This window comes from Chiloscyllium plagiosum, unplaced genomic scaffold (assembly GCF_037043375.1).
Source record: "Chiloscyllium plagiosum isolate Xiang-an unplaced genomic scaffold, Cpla_swu_hap1 HiC_scaffold_42, whole genome shotgun sequence".
Lineage (NCBI taxonomy): Eukaryota > Metazoa > Chordata > Chondrichthyes > Orectolobiformes > Hemiscylliidae > Chiloscyllium > Chiloscyllium plagiosum.
In genome coordinates this window covers 3,597,977-3,617,957 of record NW_028270180.1, presented here as the reverse complement: position 1 = coordinate 3,617,957, position 19,981 = coordinate 3,597,977, and the positions used below count along the sequence as shown (strand labels likewise).

The 19,981-nt window shown below is 39.5% G+C and overlaps 1 protein-coding gene across 4 annotated transcripts in view; it reads left to right on the top strand.

Moving 5' to 3' along the window:
* Positions 1 to 19,981, top strand: part of LOC122542431 (unconventional myosin-IXa) — a 370,841-nt gene that overhangs the window by 282,856 nt on the left and 68,004 nt on the right. For 3 of the 4 annotated variants that reach the window (XM_087982054.1, XM_087982053.1, XM_087982056.1), the window contains 8 exons: positions 478 to 558; positions 2,647 to 2,757; positions 4,329 to 4,451; positions 5,963 to 6,112; positions 6,733 to 7,037; positions 7,436 to 9,139; positions 18,193 to 18,295; positions 19,083 to 19,295. In XM_087982054.1, the coding sequence (XP_087838180.1) occupies positions 478 to 558; positions 2,647 to 2,757; positions 4,329 to 4,451; positions 5,963 to 6,112; positions 6,733 to 7,037; positions 7,436 to 9,139; positions 18,193 to 18,295; positions 19,083 to 19,295 (2,790 nt within the window). The remainder of the gene's footprint in view (positions 1 to 477; positions 559 to 2,646; positions 2,758 to 4,328; positions 4,452 to 5,962; positions 6,113 to 6,732; positions 7,038 to 7,435; positions 9,140 to 18,192; positions 18,296 to 19,082; positions 19,296 to 19,981) is intronic. The other variant, XM_087982055.1, reaches the window with a different exon arrangement.

Sequence of the window (19,981 nt, the reverse complement as noted above, 5' to 3'; positions counted from 1 at the left end):
TGGGGAGAAAATACCTCCTGTTGCGTGTTGAAATTATGCCATTAGATCTTTTACTCCTCCTGAGGTGCAGACAGGAGCTTTGACACCTTGTCTGAAAGATGATACCTTTGATACTGCAACACTCTTGGGACTGCACTGGAATGTCTACTTAGATAGTCTTCTGATTCTAAATTTCGGCTTGAAATCACAATCTTTTGATTGAAAGGTGGGAGTCCAGCCACTTAGCTAAATATGGTATTTAAAATACACGAGATGGAGAATAAAAGAAAGCTAATTATTTGAAAATCAAATAGACATTTTGAGGGAATATTGTTGAATCAATTTCTCACCTAAAATAATTCACTGAACAAGTGGGATTTTTATGACTTTTTCTGAGTTTTTAAGATGTGTTGCATTTTCTAATCTAGGGTGCTTTTGACCTTGGTCCATTCATTCCAGGCACTGCAGTAGTTTACCTTTGTTTTTTTCTTTATGCAGGCTTCTCTAAATAAACTGATGGAGACTCTGGGACAGGCAGAGCCCTACTTTGTCAAATGTATTCGATCAAATGCAGAAAAGGTAGCTATGCTTGGAAATTTAATAAGTTGATAAATTAAAATAATGTAAGGCCAATAGCATTTGCTTTACTTGCATGAATAAAACAAACAGCCACTGATACTTTATATGATGACTTTTAAGTATAAAGTGTTTTATGAGTGAAGCTGATTTCACATTTAAATAATAACATGCTGAGTATGACATCATTTGTTGAATGAGGAAGGATAAGTCTGAATATATTTTAAGATGTCATGATTTAGTAATAATCTATTTAAAATTTTGTCGACATTAGGGAGAAATGTTTGAGGGAGATATAGAGGTCCTAAAAGGTACATTGAGAATTGACTTCAGCACAGTGGTGACATAGAGAAGAAGAGAAACATACACAAGTGTTTTTGGCTCTTGAGTGGGAAATTGTTTGGATCTTTGTCATAAAATTAGCAATGCATTAGTTGTGGGAAGACAGGAGGGCAATTATAACAAATTTACATTTAGAAGTAAGAGCAGTCTTCACTCAAGTATTTATTCTGTGTCAAAGACCATAAAAAAAGGGCAGATGTAGGCTTTTCAGCTCATTGAACCCATTCTGCTTTCAATGAGATTATGTCTAATCTGAAAATCCTTATCTCTTTGCTGACTTTGCCCCATTAGCCCTTGATTTCCTTACTGACTTATAAAAAAAATCTATCCCAGTTTTGAATGTAATTCATGACCCACAGCCCTCTGTTGTAAAGAATTACACAGATTCACTACCCTCTGAGAAAAGAAATTCCTCCTCACCTCTGTCTTAAATGGGCAACTTTTTAATCTGAGATCATACCCTCTTGTCCTGGGCTCTCCCACAAAGGGAATCATACTTTCTGCATGTGTTCTGTTAAGTCCCCTGTGAATCTTGTATATTTCAATAAGACTGCCTCTCATTCATCTAACTAATGAGTACAGGCCAAACTATTCAATGGTTCCTCATAAAGACAGTCTCTCTATTCTCATGGTGAATATAATGGACCTTGTCAAGACTGCCTCCAATGCCTGTATAGAATTCTTTAGATAAAGGAACCAAACTTTTTCACAGTAATCCAGATGTTGTCTAACTAGTGCCTGTTTGCTATAATAAGATTTTCTTGTTTTTACACTCTATTCCCTTTGAACTAAAGGCCAGCATTCCATGTGCCCTCCCTATTGCCTGCTGAACTTGCATGCTTGCTTTTTGTGATTTATGTATCATGACTCCCTAATCTCACTGTCGTGTAGTTTTCAGAAGCTTTCTCCACTTGTATAATATTCAGGTCATACATTCTTGTCAAAGTGATCATCTAGTGTTTTCCCACATTACATTCCAACTGCCATTTTTTGCCCACTCATTTAGCCTCTATGTCCCTCTTCAGACTCTGGGTCATCCTTACCACTTACCTTCCCATCTCTCTTTGCATCATCTGCAAACTTAGCTGTAGTACATTCACTTTTCTCATCTAACTGATTAATATATACTGTAGATAATTGCAGTCCCAGCACTGATTCTTGTGGCACTCCACCTTTTACAGGTTACCATCCCAAAAACTCCCCTTATTCCCAACTCTGTCTTCTATCAGTTAACCAGTCCCCTGTCCATGCTCATATACCAACCTCAACACCATAGACTCTTGTGTTATTAATTGGCCTAACCTGTAGTCAAACATCTTCTGGAAATCCAAGTGTATTGCATTCATTGCTTCCCCTTTAACTATTCTGCTCTTTACGTCCTCAAAGAATTTGAGTAAATTTGTTAGCCATGATGTCCCTTTCATGAAGCTATGCTGACTCTGCTTAATCATATTGTGTATTTCTAAATACTCTGCTGTTACACCCTTCATAATAAGCTGTTCACATTTTAACAATGTTAAGCAAACTGATCTATAGTTACCTGTTGTATTGACTTCTTACTTTTTTAAATAAACATTGGCAATTTTCCCATTCCCTGTCCAATATATGAGCAGGTATTAATGAAGCCTTCCTAGATTGGGAAGATATACTCAAAACTACATGCACTTTGTGCTGTGTGAATTATTGCTTTTAGGCTGAAATTGTCATTTCGTTTACCTGCCTGAGATCTTTCTTTTGTCAATGTTGTAGCTTCCTTTGCGCTTCAATGATCACCTAGTCCTGAGACAGCTAAGGTACACTGGCATGTTGGAAACAGTGAGGATACGACAATCAGGCTATAGTATTAAATACACTTTCCAGGTGAGAACCTCTGGTTACTTCGGGGCATAGGAATTTTGCTTTCAGATTTATGGATGGTGTCAATCTCAAAAGTGAAATATAAATATTGTGGAAAAATTGATATTAATTTGAATTAAAGTGCTCATCACTGAACATGTCAAATCAAGTTGAATTTCGACTGGCTTAAAGAAGTCCAGTTCTTTCCAGTCTTGAAATGATTGATTAACAATTGTTAAATTTATTTGATATTAAAAAAAATTGAAGAATCAATAACATTTCTGAACTGACAACCAGACTACTGCGACCACTAGGACTCATAACAGCACACAAACCAACAGCCACTCTCAGACAACAACTCACCAGGACAAAGGACCCGATACCCAGCATGAGCAAAACCAATGTAGTGTACAAAATCCCATGCATAGGACAAACAGGAAGACAGCTAATAATCCGCATCCATGAACACCAACTAGCTACGAAATGACACGACCAGCTATCCTTAGTAGCCACACACTCAGATGACAAGCAACATGAGTTTGACTGGGACAACACTACTATTATAGGACAAGCCAAACCGAGAACAGCCAGGGAATTCCTAGAGGCATGGCACTCATCCACAATAAGCACATCGACATGGACCCAATATACCGACCACTGCAGCAGACAGCTGGAACTGACAACCGGAAGCGGCAGATACAAATCACTATAAATGCCGTAGGAAACATCACAGAAGCGCTTTACCGGAGGCTCCGAAGCACTGAGGATGTCACCTAGACAGGGGGCGAAACGTCTGCAACACAGATTCCCAGCTCGGCGAACAGAACCACAACAACGAGCACCCGAGCTACAAATCTTCTCACAAACATTGAAGAATTTAATTGAATTTAATTTTTGGCTGCATTATGGGCTCTGATCAGTTCAGAGCACACGAGTTGGAAATTATAATGAATTCATTCCTGTCAGGTTAGCTTTGAGGATTAATTTTTAAGAATATGTCCTAAGTTCTTCTAGTCTCTGCATTAACGTTTACTGTTTTAGTTTTATTGGTGTTGGCATTGTCCATTTCTGTTCCTCAATGATCACTGTTCACTCACAAACCCATGCACTGAGTTTCTCAGGCTGTTTGATTGTTGGTAATATCTTATCAAGGAGACCTCATTCAATGATTAGGTGCCTATATCGAGTAGAATTCCTGATTAGTAATCAGGAATTGAAGGCTTCACTGAATTTCCGTTCTTTCTCTCTTCCCTTGTCCTGTGGCACTAAGATCCATTGTTGTGTTCAACCATTCCCTTTATTGAAGTTAACTGATTCGGCATAGCCCCAGGTTTCATAATTGGTCTATCTGGAGTTTATTTGTTTTGGCGTTTCATCAGATGATGTGCCTTCCCAGCATTCCATAAGGAAGAACATAACTGGTTAATTTGGAATGTGATCCTTATCTGATCTCTGCTCTCAATTGTGACTGGATAATGTCATCTTTTCTGCGGGATGTTTTATTTAAAACACATTGTTGTTAAACTGATACATTTTGGTATCACAGTAAAGCTGCAGTGAAATTAATTTTATAATTTTTCTGAATCATTTTTCAGGAATTTGTGGCTCATTTCCATGTACTTCTGCCACAAGGCACCATCTCTTCTCAGTGCAATATCAGGAGATTTATGAGAAATGCGAACCTCGATGTAGCCACTTATCAAGTAGGAAAAACAATGGTACGTTATAATTTTGTTATGCAATTGCCAGTCGATAAGCGTATTTGAGTATGATGCACACAGATAACACAAGCTGCTTTAGAAATTCATAATTGAGAAACATAAGGTGAACATCTGTGTCCTACATTTCTGGGGCTGATAGAAGGATCATATTGTTCAGATTATGAAGTCTTTTTATAATTTGTCTGTTATAATCTCTGCAGCAATGATGCAACTTTAAATTACTCATGCTGAGGACTCGAAGAATTTGTAGCCAGTCTTTTGTAACTGAGAAAAAACATAGTGTCTGCTCCTCCCGCTTGGTTTTCTGCAGGCCAGTATTCATACTGTGCATAAATAAAACCAGCAGTTTCCTTCCACCAGTTTTCACTTTGGAGTCTTTGTTGTGGCTATAGTTAGGCGTTTGAATATTTGGGCCATTGCAATTGAACCTGATGATGTGTCCTCCTTAAATGTTGTCAGACATGCATTCTGCAGCAGGAGTCACTAGATGGTGAGCACGAACTTGGGTTGCAGTTTATTCCCCTCTTTTGAATAAAGCACTAATCTATATCTATAATTTTCTCATTGGCTCACCTCAGCCTACCTTTGCAGCCAATTCTAGCCCTAAACCCCTCCGCACTGCTGCATCTCTCCCAGCTCTAATAGTTTTGATCTCTTAACTCCTGTCTTCTGGCATCAATTGAAAATTTTGTTTGAATGGAACCTGCAAACCACTTGTTCAATTTTGTTTCATAGGTTACATGTTTTGTTACATTGAAAATTCAGTATGAAGGAATAGCTGTTGCAAGATAGTATTATAGTGATAAAGGTTATTGGATTAACAATAAGTATGCTCAGGCTAATACCTTGGGATCATAGGTTCAAATCTCACCACTGCAGCTAGGGGAATTTGCATTCAGTTAATAAATCTGTAATCTCAAATTGGTCTCAGTAATGAAGCAATGACAACTATCATCAATTGTTGTAAAAACTTATCTAGTTCACTAATGACCTTTAGAAAAAGAAAACTGCCATCCTTGCCTGATCTGGCTTACAGTGTCTCCTGATCTGCTACAGTAGTTGACTTTTAACTGCCTTCTGAAATGGCCTAGCAAACAACTCAGTTCAAGGGCAGTTAGGGACAGGTAACAAACTGGTACTGCCAGCGATGTCTACATCTCAGGAAAGATTTGTTTAAAACTTTCATTTGACCAGTATTCTTGAATATTAAAAAAAAACAAAGAACTGTGGATGCTGGAGATCAGAAGTAAAAGGCAAAATTGCTGGAGAAATTTAGAAGGCCGAGCACCATCAGTGGCGAGAAAACAGAGCTAACATTTCAAGTCCAGTGACCCTTATTCAGAACCAGTTCTGATGATATGTCACTAGACCCGAAACATTAACTCTGCTTTCTCTCCACAGATGCTGCCAGACCTGCAGAGTTTCTCTTTAGATATTGTACTTACTTGTCTATATTTCATCCCCTCTCTGTTGCAAATATCATTTACTTGTTGCATGGTTCCCCATAGATATTTATGAAAGAGGTTGAGCGTCAAAAGCTGCAGGACATGTTGCACAAGGAGGTCCTGAGACGAATTGTTTTGCTTCAGAGCTGGTTCCGTGCCGTCCTTGAACAGCGACAGTTTCTCGATAAGAAGCGGGCAGCAATTAAAATACAGGTTTGTACAACAGTGGAAACTGCTGTGTTTCAACTTTGTCAGTAGATTCTCAGCAGAAATCTTAACACCAATCCCAGGAAGAAACATATTTGAAGGTTGACAATAAGTATCCTGAACTGTATAATTTTAATGTATCCAAGTGATTGCCTGTGTACTATATGCTGCCCAGACCTCAGTTTGTGCAGTTCTGACCTGTTTGTACAATTATTTCTTTTTCACTGGTTTGGGCAATGTACATCTGGAGGTTTGAAAGAGCTTTTCTTAGGGTGACCTCATTAGATGAATTGCTAGTTCACTGTAGGTTTACTGTGGGCTTCCACTATCTGGAACTGAAAGGAGAACGGTCAAAACAGATTTTACCGTAAGCCTGTCCACAGACTTGGCTTGAACCAGAGTGCCAGAGGTTAGTCCAGTCATAAATTACTGTGGCCACATATTTCCAGTGAATGGTTATTTCATGGATCTTGTATTTTAAAAATCACCTTATATGTTCTATCACTTAGCTTAAGGGGTTAATTTGGGTGCCCTGGTATAAGAAGCAGTTTGTTTTATTCATTTTCATGGGAGTAGTTCATATATATTTCAAATATAATCTTTTTCTCTTCCACTCTTCTCTGCAGAACTGTTGGCGACACTACAGAATGAAAGAGCATCTAATTTGCACAGACCTCAGTGTTTTAAATGCAGCAGCGACCAGTATTCAGGCTGTGTGGAAAGGTTACCAACAGAGAAAAATGCTCTTGCGAATGCATGATGCAGCAATTGTCATCCAGAGGTGGTGGCGTGATTACCACAGATATAGACTGGCAGCACTGTGCATTCAGAAACACTGGCGACGATACAAGGAGATGCAAGCATACAGAGCATTCAGGGACAGCATAATAAAGATTCAAGCTGCAAACAGAGGTTTTGTAGTACGACGCAGGTAACCGTTAAACAGAGCAAGTTTTGTCTCCTTGTTTGTGTACTCCAGATTTGGATTAGATGTATGACCAGCCACCGGTACAGCCTTCAGTTATCTTGTATTTAACATTAAAGGGTTTCTGTTTTGGTTAAAGTGACTGGATAGTTATCATGCCTTACAAAACTTTATCCCTAACCCCTGTCTGGGGTTAGTTATGACATCTTTGCAAGCTCAGCTGTGGCAGCGTATTCAAAACACATTCCAGAGTTGAATTTGGAATATTCTAATCTGAATGGGCAATACATTGATCTACTGGGGAGCTTCATTGATTTTAAATTGAATCAGAGCAACTCACATAGATGACTTCTAGAATGTCAAATGCTCAGAATTTAATTCCCATCTTTCTTTTTTTATTTCAGGTTTCAGGCATTGAAAAGGCAGAAACTCAAAGAAGAGAAGAAACAACTGGATAGTGAAAAGATAGAGACCTTGAACAAACACATCCCAGATGAAAACCTTCCTGAAATCAATAAGCCTTTGCTGAGCAAGTTAGGAGATAAACTAGTTGAGACTTGCACTTCAAAAGAAAATGACAGTCAGCAAATCCATTCTGAATGTAGTAATAATTCAGTAGATTTGCAGGTTGGAACTTCTAACTTTTCTAATATTGCCAATGTGCCACAGGGTGTGATTGTCAGGGAGAGACCAAAGTCCTTTTCTGGAGATCCAGACAAGCAGAAAGTGGTGCGTGCCAAAAGACATAGTCGGAGAATGCGAGAGTTGGAACAAGCCAAGTTTAGCCTTGAATTGCTGAAGGTGCGATCAGGCGGTGTGTCTCCCTCAGAGGAGGGACGCTGGTCCACTGAACTGGTATCTGATGGTGTGAATTCCCTATCTCCTCAGGGAACACCAGACAGCGAGAGCTCAAGAGGTAGTTTTGAAGTACCTAGCTGTGAAGATGAACTGAAGGGAAAACAGTCTTTAACTGTTTCTGATGAGCCATTCTCTGATTCCAGCCTGCATACTACTCAGGATTATCTGTCAACAAGTCCCAAATCAAATAATCACAGTCTGTCCACTAATCCAACACTTCATGGAACAAATCTGCTTTCCAGTCTTTACACGAACACTAATTATTCTAGTCTTGACTCCAAAATTCCAGAAACAGACAATAAAGAGTTCCATCTTCAAAGATCAAATTCTGAAGATCGATCTCCCAGTCCTAAATCAAGTGACAGTCAGTTTTCAAGTTCTAAATTGGACTGTCGTCCATCTACTCAATTACAAAATCATGATAATATATCCAGTAGCTCGAAGCCAAATGAGACTATCTTTGCACATTCTGACCACTTTACGATTGAAGGCACTATTGCTGTACCCAAAACAGATGAAGAAGGTGATCAGTCACTTGATGGTGAATTTTCAAAAGATGAACAGCCTTGTTTAGCAGACAATACAGGCATTAACCCCTTTCCTCAAATTGCAATTCTTGAAAGACTTGAGCGATTAAATGTACAGCAGGCAGAGAGACAAAAGCAGAAACGGCAGCAGAATGAGAAGGAAATGATGGAACAGATAAGGCAGCAAACAGAAATCCTGGAGAAGCAACGCAAAGTTTTTGAAAAACAAGAGAAGGACATGTTTGAGAGGCAACGAGGGGAAGCGCTGCAGAAAATAGAACAGTGCAGACAGAATGATATTGCTCCCGTTCCTTTCAGACCTCCAAGTGAACAAACGGGTAGACCTCAAACCTGTCTTGCTTTGCGCTCAGACAAAAAATGGGATTCAAATATCAATTCAGATTCTCAATCAATATCATCCAATGAGTCTAAAATGTTAAACACTGCAGAAGTTTTTGATAATTACAATACCACAAGCTGCCCTGGAATAAAAGATCGACCTATCAGTATGTTTTTTGATAAGAAGGATCTGCAACCAAGTGGCCTACAGGAAATCGATAAGCTAGATGGGTGGACACCAAAACTCAGTTTGGAGTCCCGTGAATCTGGTACAGAGCAACCCCGACCACCGAAACAGACAGGACCAGGGGCTGCAAACACAGGGGAAGATGACAGGACCAATGTCTTGTTTTTTATGCCCAAAGACAAGAACACACTAAGCAAGTAGGTTATTTTCCTTGAAATTTTTTTTCAGGTGTCCACTTTAACAGCTGTGTAAACTTATTGGTGATTTAGTACACATTCAATGGAATGATAGGGTACTAGTTTTGTCACTATTGTTAGTTTGACTGTGGGGCAAAGCTATCCAAGAGGGTCATGAAAAAACTTGCAAATGTTAATGAACAGGCCATCTATGCTTCTGTTGATCAAAAGCTGGTGTACAGAATGAAGTGAACACAGGTGTAACAAAATTCATTTACAAACTAGTCAAGACAGTGTAGTGTACAAAGTAGAGATGTTCTTTAAAGGTAATGGCTCTCTAATGATCTGTTAAGACTATAACAACTTTACCTTTTCATTAATTGGCAGTCTGATATTCAAGTTGCTTTGTTCTCTTTTTAACAATATTGAAAAATGTACATGAAATGCCTAGCTAGATTCATAATGGAGGACAAAACCAAGGTTGTGTAAAGATTTTGATAACTTTCCTTTTTGAATGTGTCTTTATATTTTATTAGAAGGTGAAATATTTGTGAAAGGAAAAGTGTGAAAAAGGCCACCAGGCTCTTACTATCCAGTTGACTGTGCAGTCCTGTACACTGGTCCTTCTAGGGGAAGTAAATAACTTATTATAAATATAACTTGATGTAGATCAAGCAATTAAATCTGTTAACTATCAACTTTAATTGAAATCAGTGTCTTGGAGACTCTTAGATGTGAGCCCACAAAATTGTTTCTAATCTTAATTAATTTTCAGTTTCACCTAGGAATGAGAATATTCAGGAAACAACGAGTACAGGTTATTGTCTCAGGGTGAAGCTTTGTGACATTGTTGAAAAGAGTTTTGCATTTGTTTATATTACACCAGATCTGAGTGAGTTTAATGTAATGGAAACTTTTAAGTTTATCCGCTGTCTTCCGACGTTCTAGTTGCTTATACATTTTCTTTCCTTTTAGTGCTATGGTCTTCGAAACTGTATATGACCTCCATGAGCCTTAATTCATTCTCGATCTGATGTATCATTGATTTGGGAGTGTATATATATCAGTAGAAACAGTTTTATTTGGTCGTGTATCTGAAGTGGAAACCGTCACCACTCTCTGCGACTTGTACAAAGTATTCCTCTAATAGGACAACTAAGAAAAAAAGATTAAATGAGAAATATAAAATTGGGCCGTAAAAGCTTCTATAGGTATGTAAAAAGAAAAGACTAGCAAAAACTAATCTGGATCCGTTCCAAGAAGAGAATATATAATAGAGAATAAGGAAATGACAGAGAAACCAAATAAATAGTGTCTGTCTTCATGGAGGAAAATACGAAAACCTTTCAGAAATAGAACATAGAACAGTACAGCACAGTACAGGACTTACCCCTTCAATGTTGTGCCGACCTTTTATCCTACTCTAAGATCAGACTAACTTATCTACCATGTGCCTGTCCAAGAGTCGCTTAAATGTCCCTAATGTATCTGCTGGCAGTGCATTCCACACACACACCGCTCTCTGTGTAAAGAACCTACCTCTGACATCTCCCCTAAATCTTCCTCCAATCACCTTAAAACCACAGTGATAGACATTTCCACCCTCGAAAAAAAGTCTTTGGCTATCCACTCTATCTATGCCTCTCATCATCCTGTACAACTCTTATCAAGTCATCTCTCATCCTCCTTTGCTCGAATGAGAAAAGCCCTAGCTCCCTCAAGCTTTCTTCATTAGACATGCCCTCCAGTCCAGGCAGCATCCTGGTAAATCTCCTCTGCACCCTCTCTAAAGCTTCTATATTCTTCCTAATAATGAGGTGACCAGAACACAATATTCCAAGTGTGGTCTAACCAGGGCTCCATGGAGCTGCAGCATAACCTTGCTATTTTTAAACTCAATCCCCCTGCTAATGAAAGCCAACACAACATGTGCTTTCTTAACAACCCTAACAATCTGGGTAGCAACATTGAGAGATCTATGGACATGGACCCCAGGATCCCTCTGTTCCTCCACACTGCCAAGACTCTTTAACTCTGTATTCTGCATTCAAATTCAACCTTCCAAAGTTGCACTTTTCCAGGTTGAACTCCATTTGCCACTTATCAGTCCAATTCTGCAATCTGCCGGTGTCTTGTTGCAATCTACAACAGCCCTCCACGCTATCTACCACTCCACTGACCTTTGTGTCATCAGCAAACTTACTAACCCACCCATCCACTTCCTTATCCAAATCATTTATAAAAATCTCAGAGCAGAGGTGCCAGAACTGATCCCCGTGCAACACCACTGGTCACCAAGCTGAAGGCTGAATACTTTTCATCCACTACCGCCATCTCTGTTCTATGGGCCAGCCAATTCTGTAACCAGGCAGCCTCACTTTCTGTATGAGCCTACCATGGGGAACCTTATTAAATGCCTTGCTAAAATCCATGTACACCACATCCACTTCTCTACATTCAAAGTTTGTGAGAAGATTTGTGGCTCGGGTGCTCATTGCTGTGGTTCTGTTCGCCGAGCTGGAAGTTTTTGTTGGAATATCCGTTTTTTGCTAAGGTACACTAAGGTACACAGGAAAGCCACACACACAGACCAAGTCCTGAACTATGAAAGCAACCATCCCAATACACACAAACGAAGTTGCATCAAGACACTGTTCAAAAGGGCCACAACACACTGCAGCACACCAGAACTGCAAAAAGAGGAAGAGGAACACCTATACAAGGTATTCGCAAAAAACGGATATCCTCGCAATTTCATCAACAGATGCCTAAGGGAGAGACAACAGAACGAGGACATGCCGCAACCCAAAGGACTAGCCACACTATCATACATCAAGAACATCTCTGAAATGACAGCCAGACTACTGCAACCACTAGGACTTATAACAGCACACAAACCAACAGCCACTCTCAGACAACAACTCATCAAAACGAAGGACCCGATACCCAGTATGAGCAAAACTAACGTAGTGTACAAAATCCCATGCAAGGACTGCACAAAACACTATATAGGACAAACAGGAAGACAGCTAACGATCCGCATCCACGAACATCAACTAGCCACGAAACGACACGACCAGCTATCGCTAGTAGCCACACACGCAGACGACAAGCAACATGAATTTGACTGGGACAACACTACCATTATAGGGCAAGCGAAACAAAGAACAGCCAGGGAATTCCTAGAAGCTTGGCACTCATCCACAAACTCCATCAACAAACACATAGACTTGGACCCAATATACCGGCCACTACAGCGGATAGCTGAAACTGACAACCGGAAGCGGCAGGGACAGGCCACTATAAATGCCGGAGGAAACATCACAGGAGGCTCCCAAGCACTGAGGATGTCACCTAGACAGGGGACGAAACGTTTGCAACAAAAACTTCCAGCTCGGCGAACAGAACCACAGCAACTTCTCTACATGTTTCGTTACATTCTCAAAGAATTCAATAAAGTTTGGGAGGCATGACCTGCCCCTCACAAAGCCATAATGGCCATCTCTAATCAAGCTATGGTTTTCCAAGTAATCATAAATCCTGTCTCTCAGAAACCTCTCCAATACTTCACCCACCACAGACGTGAGATTGACTGGTTTATAATTCCCAGGATTATCCCTACTCCCTTTCTTGAACAAGGGAATAATGTTTGCCACCCTCCAATCATCTGGCACTACTCCAGTGGACAGTGAGGATGCAAAGATCATCTCCAAAGGTGCAGCAATCTCTTCCCTTGCTTCCTGTAGTAATCTATATCCTGTCTGGCCCAGGGGTTTTATCTATCCTCATGAATTTCAAAATTTTCAGCACAATTTCCTCCTCAACATCAAACTTATTCGAGCATATCAGTCTGTTTCACACTGTCCTCAGAAATGTCAAGGTCCCTCTCAGTAGTGCATACTGAAGCAAAGTATTCATTAAGGACCTCCCCTACACACACTGACTTCAGGCGCAAGTTCCCTCCACTATTCCTGATCAGTTCTACTCTCACTCTGGCCATCCTCTTGTTCCTCACCGAAGTGTAGAACGCCTTAGGACTATAGTCATAGAGATGTACAGCATGGAAACAGACCCTTCGGTCCAACCTGTCCATGTCGACTAGATATCACAACCCAATCTAGTCCCACCTGCCAGCACCCGGCCCATATGCCTCCAAAACCTTCCTATTCATATACCCATCCAGATGCCTTTTAAATGTTGCAGTTATACCAGCCGCCAACACTTCCTCTGGCAGTTCGTTCCATACACATACCACCCTCTCTATGAAAAAGTTATCCCTCAGGTCTTTTTTACATCCTTCCCCTCTCACCCTAAACCTGTGCCCTCTAGTTCTGGACTCCCCCACCCCAGGCAAAAGACTTTGTCTATTTATCCTATTCATGCCCCTCATGATTTTATAAACAGCTATAAAGTCACCCCTCAGCCTCGGACATTCCAGGGAAAACAGTCCCAGCCTGTTCAGCCTCTCCCTATACCTCAAATCCTCCAACCCTGGCAACATCCTTGTAAATCTCTTCTGAACCCTTTCAAGTTTCATAACATCTTTCCGATAAGAAGGAGACCAGAATTGCACGCAATATTCCAACAGTGGCCTAACCAATGACCTGTACACTTGCAACATGACCTCTCAACTCCTGTACTCAGTACTCTGACCAGTAAAGGAAAGCATACCAAACGCCGCCTTCACTATCCTATCTACCTGTGACACCACTTTCAAGAAGCTATGAACCTGCACTCCAAGGTCTCTTTGTTCAGCAACACTCCCTAGGACCGTGCCCCCTTCTAGCTCTCCTAAGTTCATTCTTCATTTCCTTCCTGGCTACCCTGTAACCCTCTAGACCCCTATCTGATCCTTGCCTCCTCAACCTTGAGTAAGCTTCCTCGTTCTTCTTGACTAGATGTTCCATATCCCTGGTCACTCAAGGCTCTTTCACCCTACCATCCCTTATGTTTCCTTCCCTCAGTAGGACAAATCTGTCCAACACTATCAGCAATTGCTCCCTTAAAAAACCTCTACATTTCTGCCGTGCTTTCCCTGAGAACATCTGTTCTCAATTTAGGTGCCCCAATTCCTGCCTAATAGTATCATAATTCCTCCTTGCCCAATTAAATCTATAACAGGGTATTTGGAAAAATAATAGTAAGATTAGGTAGCATTAGCTTGCATTTATGAAAGAGAAATCATGTTTGACCAACCTATTGGAGTCTTTTGAGACTATAACTATCAGAATAGATGACGGGGAACAGGTGGATGTGATATCATTACATTTTCAGAAAACTTCTGGTAAAGGTCTACGTAAGAGGTTAGTAAACAAAATTAGAGCATATGACTTAAGGGGAATTTACCGGCATGAATTGAGAACTGGTTAATGAACAGAAAACTGAGAAGGAATAAATGGGTCACGTTCAGATACTAGGATTGTATAGTACCGAAAGAATTAGTGCTTAGGCCCCAGCTATTCGCAATCGATAACAGTGATTTATTTGTGTGTAGGGACTAAATGTAATATTTTCAAGTTTGCAGTTAGCGAAAAATAACTGGGTGGAAGTAACTATTATTGATAATTGACAGATTTAATTCTTGATCCACATCAAGTAAAAATTATAGTAAATTACTTACTTGCCTTAGAAAGACTGGTGCACAGGACTGCACAGTCAAATGGTTAGGAGTTATGAAGATGATACAAAAATGCTTCCAGGGAATTTGGAGAGGTTAAGTGAGTGAGCAAAAAATTGTCCATTCCAAAATTTGAATTACAACATGCAAATGTTTGAGGTTATCCACGTTGGTAGAAAAATGGAAGTATTGAATATTTCTAAAATGGTAAGACCATAAGAAATAAGAACAGCGGGGATGGGAATTGTTGAACTTCACAGGGATTTGGGTATCCTTGTTCTTGAATCATTGAAAGTTAGCAGTTAGGTATTAAGGCAAGAAGTATTTTGGCCTTTAGTTCAGATGGATTTGAGTATAGGAATAAAGATGACTTATAGAGGGCCTTGGTGAGACTGAATTTGGACTATTGTTTGCAGTTTTGCTCTCCTTATGAATAGGTATACTTGCCATAGAGGCAATGCAATAAACTCCTGTCAATCTAATTCCTGGGGTGAGGGGATGTCCTACAAGGAAATGTGAAATAGACTTACACCTATATTCTCTGGAGGTTAAAAGAATGAGGGCTGCTCGTATACAAACAAGATTCTTATGCAATTGATAGGATTGATACAAGGTTGATGGGGAATCTAAGACCAGAGGGCTCAGTCTCAAAATCAGGGTGCAATGAGGAAGAAGTTCTTCACTTAAGTAATAAATTGTTGGGGTTATGTACCTCAGATCGCCTTGGAAGTTCAGTCATTGAGTATGTTCCAGACTGAGATTGGTGGTGCAGGAAAATGGCCTTAAAAATAAAGATTATCTGTGATCTCATTGCTTGAGTAGGAATTGCTTGAAAAACTTAACAGATCTGGCAGCATCAATAGGGAGCAAAGTGCACTGATAATCAAACTCCACTATTCCAAATGTGACACATATAACTGTGTCACTACCAATGTTAAACCACCAAGGTAATCCTTATGCCTGACAGACTGTTATTCGAGACAAAAATAATTCACATCATCTCTTGTCATTAACCAGAAAATCATTGTTATCAGCATTTAAAATTCAACCTAAAAAACGATTGATCTTCAATTCAGTAGTTGATTGGAATCACCTAGCTCTTTTCTTACATTATAGTTTTTTTTCCTGTAAGTTTTTAGTCTTATTACTCTCTGAGAATATGTGGCCATGACTACACTGCACTGCATAACTAGACCAATCCAAAGGTTGTTATTAGGCAGCTTTTCCTTAACTCAAAGACTCCCAAGTGCCACTCTGTTTCTCTCAAATTATTGACCTCACTGCTCTGGAACTTAATATTGTATTGTATAGCTAAAGTGTGCACTACACAATCCTACTTCAAGTCGTAGAGAAAAAAAAGCTCTCCTGGTACATTTCAGTTTACCGCAGTGTCCAACTTATGTGATCCCTTTCATGACCCATTTTTCAATCCAAAATGTTAACTCGCGATTGTTTGTCCTCTGAGCCAGCCAGACCTGCTGGGTTTTTCCAGCATCTTTTCTTTGATATGGAGTGTTAAATATATTGCCTGTATATAACTGCATATTAGCCAATGTTCTTATAACACAAGATTATACAAGATCCAAACAGACATTATGTTCATGTTTTATGTGGCTTTTTAATACTGCTTTATTTGTAATCTGGTGCAATGTCACATCCAATGAGAGAAAGCAGTAGTTGTGTACACAGTCAAAGGCATGAATTGTAGTCATATAGAATTAGAAAGGAAGGCAGAGGTGCCTCAATGGAAGTATGGCAATTCAGCCCTCCAGAATTAGCTGGAAGGAGAGACAAGACTAGAAATGTGGCACTGCATTCTTTCAGATGTAGGGAATCTGATGGTGATGGTAGTGATGGGAGCTGAGTAAGTATGCAGCTTTAACAGAAATGAAAAAAAAGAGAATGAAGTGAAACTGGATACCATCAGAATTAAGAGATGCAGAGTGAAATGCAATATCGAGTAGAGTTCTGCAAAAGTAGGAAAGAGCATGTTACAGAAAGGACCAGTGTTAAACTAGAATCATAGAATTAAAGCAGTGTTGATGGTGGCCAAATTCTCCTCTTAATACTAAATTCATGAATGAACATTGTATCTAGTTTGTCATGATATAATTTGTTAAGAGCTTTGAGGGTTTTGAGACCACATTAAATTTCATGGATTTTGTTCAATTCAGAATTAAATTGCTAATGTGTCTGAAATGGTACCAGAAGGGTTTCTTTAACCCCTTAGTGGTTTCTTGTTTGACAATTTTCAATGTTTGTGTGCAATTATCTAATAGCTGACTGCTGGAAAAAGGTGGCAGTTTAGCTACAACAGGTAGAATTCCTGAAAATCGGATTGTCCTAAGTAGTTAAATTATTCAGAACTGAACTAACCGAAACCTATCAATGTTCATCCCTGCCAGTGATTTTCTTCTAGTTTTGCAATTTCAGCTACTTGTGTTTAGAGGACTTTATGGTATAAACTATTCAGTGATTATTGTTGTCAGGATATTGGTTAATGAATTCTTTATACCACAAGAGAGGTTAGGAGTCTTATGTCTCAGCTTTTTACCAAAACAAAAAGTGTGTTTCTCAGTGGCGTTTGACTTAACAGTTGATGGGCATGGAAGGTACCTTGTAAAGGAATCCTCAACATGGAGTTGAGTATTGTCTTAGAGAGATTTTTGAGTTAGAGAAAACGTTTTTCTGTTGTTTCTTCAGTTGTCAGGGTGCTGGCACTCCCCTGAGGCTATATCCAATTAATTGTTTTTTTGTGTGTGACTGGGGAAAGTATGTTGGCATACTTTGAACTATGGTGCTTTTACAACTGAGTTTAATTACATGTTTATGACTTATATAATACCTTTCAAGATATCAGGATGAATAAAATTATTTCACACCAGGTTGAATACTTCAAAAATGTGGTCACAGTTGCAATTTATGAAACTGCAACAGATAAGTCCCGCAACTAGTTCATGAAATACAAGATGAGATAATCTGTTGTTACTGCTGTTGATGAAGGACAAATGTTAGCAGAGACAATGAAAGAACTGCCTGCTTCTTTAACTATTGAGGGTGGGAAGTTTTGGAACCTCGTTTGAAGGGAGATGGGACTTTGGTTTAATTTCTGTTCTGAAAGACAGGGCTTTGCGACATTGTCTCTATGGGTTATTTGCTTAGTTTGATGAGCTGCATGAACTAGATCATTGGATAGAGATGAAGAGCAGGAATCCTGTCCCTATTCCCACCAGCTGGGGCAAAGGTGAAAATTGTCTGCCCAAATTTTCCCACAGATTACACCCAGCACACACTAGGAACTGAATCTTGGTCTGTATGGTTCAGTGTTACAATGTTCTTTATATGTGTATCCACCAGGTTATTGAAAAGTCCTAAATTACACAGTTTGTTATTAAAGCATGAAAAATCTGCCATGATACAGCTAAATATCGCTTTTCATTACTACTGCATTTTACAGGTTTAACAAAGATTCTGTGAATCTGGAAAAATCTGAATTTTCTAAAGAAGGACAAGCTTTCAGAGAAAAGATGGTGACAACATCACGATTAAAATTAACTGATGTAAGCAATTTAATCATATTTCCTTAGTAATTTGTGAAAGAGTCCAGCACAGGTAACAGGAGTCAAGTAGTTTCTGAAGAGTGAATGCTTGTGGTGAACGAGGTTTGTATAAAGTAAATCTTCTGCCCTCCAATCAAAACTTTCAGCCAGTATTTGTAATTTGTAATAAGTTGAGTTTATAATTTCGAGACGTTATAACAAGCATAAAATGCTTCAATCTTCTACTACTTCCATTAATGTTTATCTTTCCCATCTCCTAAATATGCTATTTACTTCAGGTTGTTATTCCACGTTATCAATTGCTCTCCAGTATCATCAGCTCAGGGACTTTGGTCGTCTGTAGTCTGTTTGATTGTGGGAACATTACATCTAAGCACAATCTTATTTGCATTTGGCATTCAAAGTTGCATTTTCTAACAGGAGCTAATTGATAGTAACCATGGGCAGGAACCTTCACTAATTGAGTAAAAGACTAGGTATCAAGCTTGAAAACTTCTAGCCAGTACTACTGAATGCTGCACAAGCACGATGTCAATATTCGCAAGGAACTTAGTACATTTTTAATTAAATATATAGAAAGTATTTTGAAATGGTTGCTGTCGTGTTCTTCACTCTGATATCCTGCTTTTCTTTTTTTAATCATGGCTTTTTCTTCCCCGGCTGTACCTTTGTAGATGAGGATGATTTGTTGTTGCAAAGTAGTCACCTTTAGCGCTCAGGCTAATCGATCTTGTCATTTGGGAATTTCTCTTGTGTTTTGATATTTTTATGTTATTCGGTCAATCAGGTTGCAAGACCAGCGCACAAAAAGAAAGCCCGCATGGCGCGGACCCGCTCTGATTTCTTGACTAGAGGCTCTAACGCTGAAGGGGAGAGAGAGTCTGAGGAAGAGGAATATGTTGACCCCTCCGCTGAGCCCCTTCCCTCTCCCGACCAACCTAGGCCTGAGCTGAGGCCCAAGGACAGTGCCAGACAGGCCTGTTACAGTGACTCAGAAATGGTAAATACAATTTGGCCAATTGGGTGTGTCAAATCTGGAAGCATCTCTTACTTAACCCTTAATGTGGGGTAGAAAGTGATACTGACATCTGGAACTGCTTAATCTCCCCTATCTTTCAAATTTTAGAAGGTAACACTCAATGCATAAGCATGCACCTTTCTATAAATTACTGCATTTCTTTTTGCAGTTAGTTTTGCTGCTGTAGACAATTCAGTAAAACTTATATGGGTCACTAATCCTCAGGCAAGGGGAGGGATTGAGAAGTCCTTTATGGTAACCTCAATCGTTGTGGGAATTGGAGGCATGTTGGCATCACACTACATCACAAAGCAGCTACCCAGTCAGCTGAACGGAAGGATTTTTAAATAATGAATTGCAGACTTCCCTGCCATTTTATTAGAAATTACTGAATGGCCAGGAGTGACCCGGTGTCCTTCCAAAATGCCTTCTGCTACACGGTCAACTTGTCAATTTCTGTACCACTATAATTTGTGGTGTCAACTGCATGTTTTAAGTTCAGTTTATTCTGATGACTGACTTTGTTAATTCAGTCGTTCAAACATGCTTAAAAATATTTCTACATGTTCCTTGTATTACCTTCATCTCTAGAAGTTCACTTTTCTCAGGACCGCTCCATGCCTACCATTAGCACCCCAGTTGAAAAAATTGAGATCAATTGTAACATC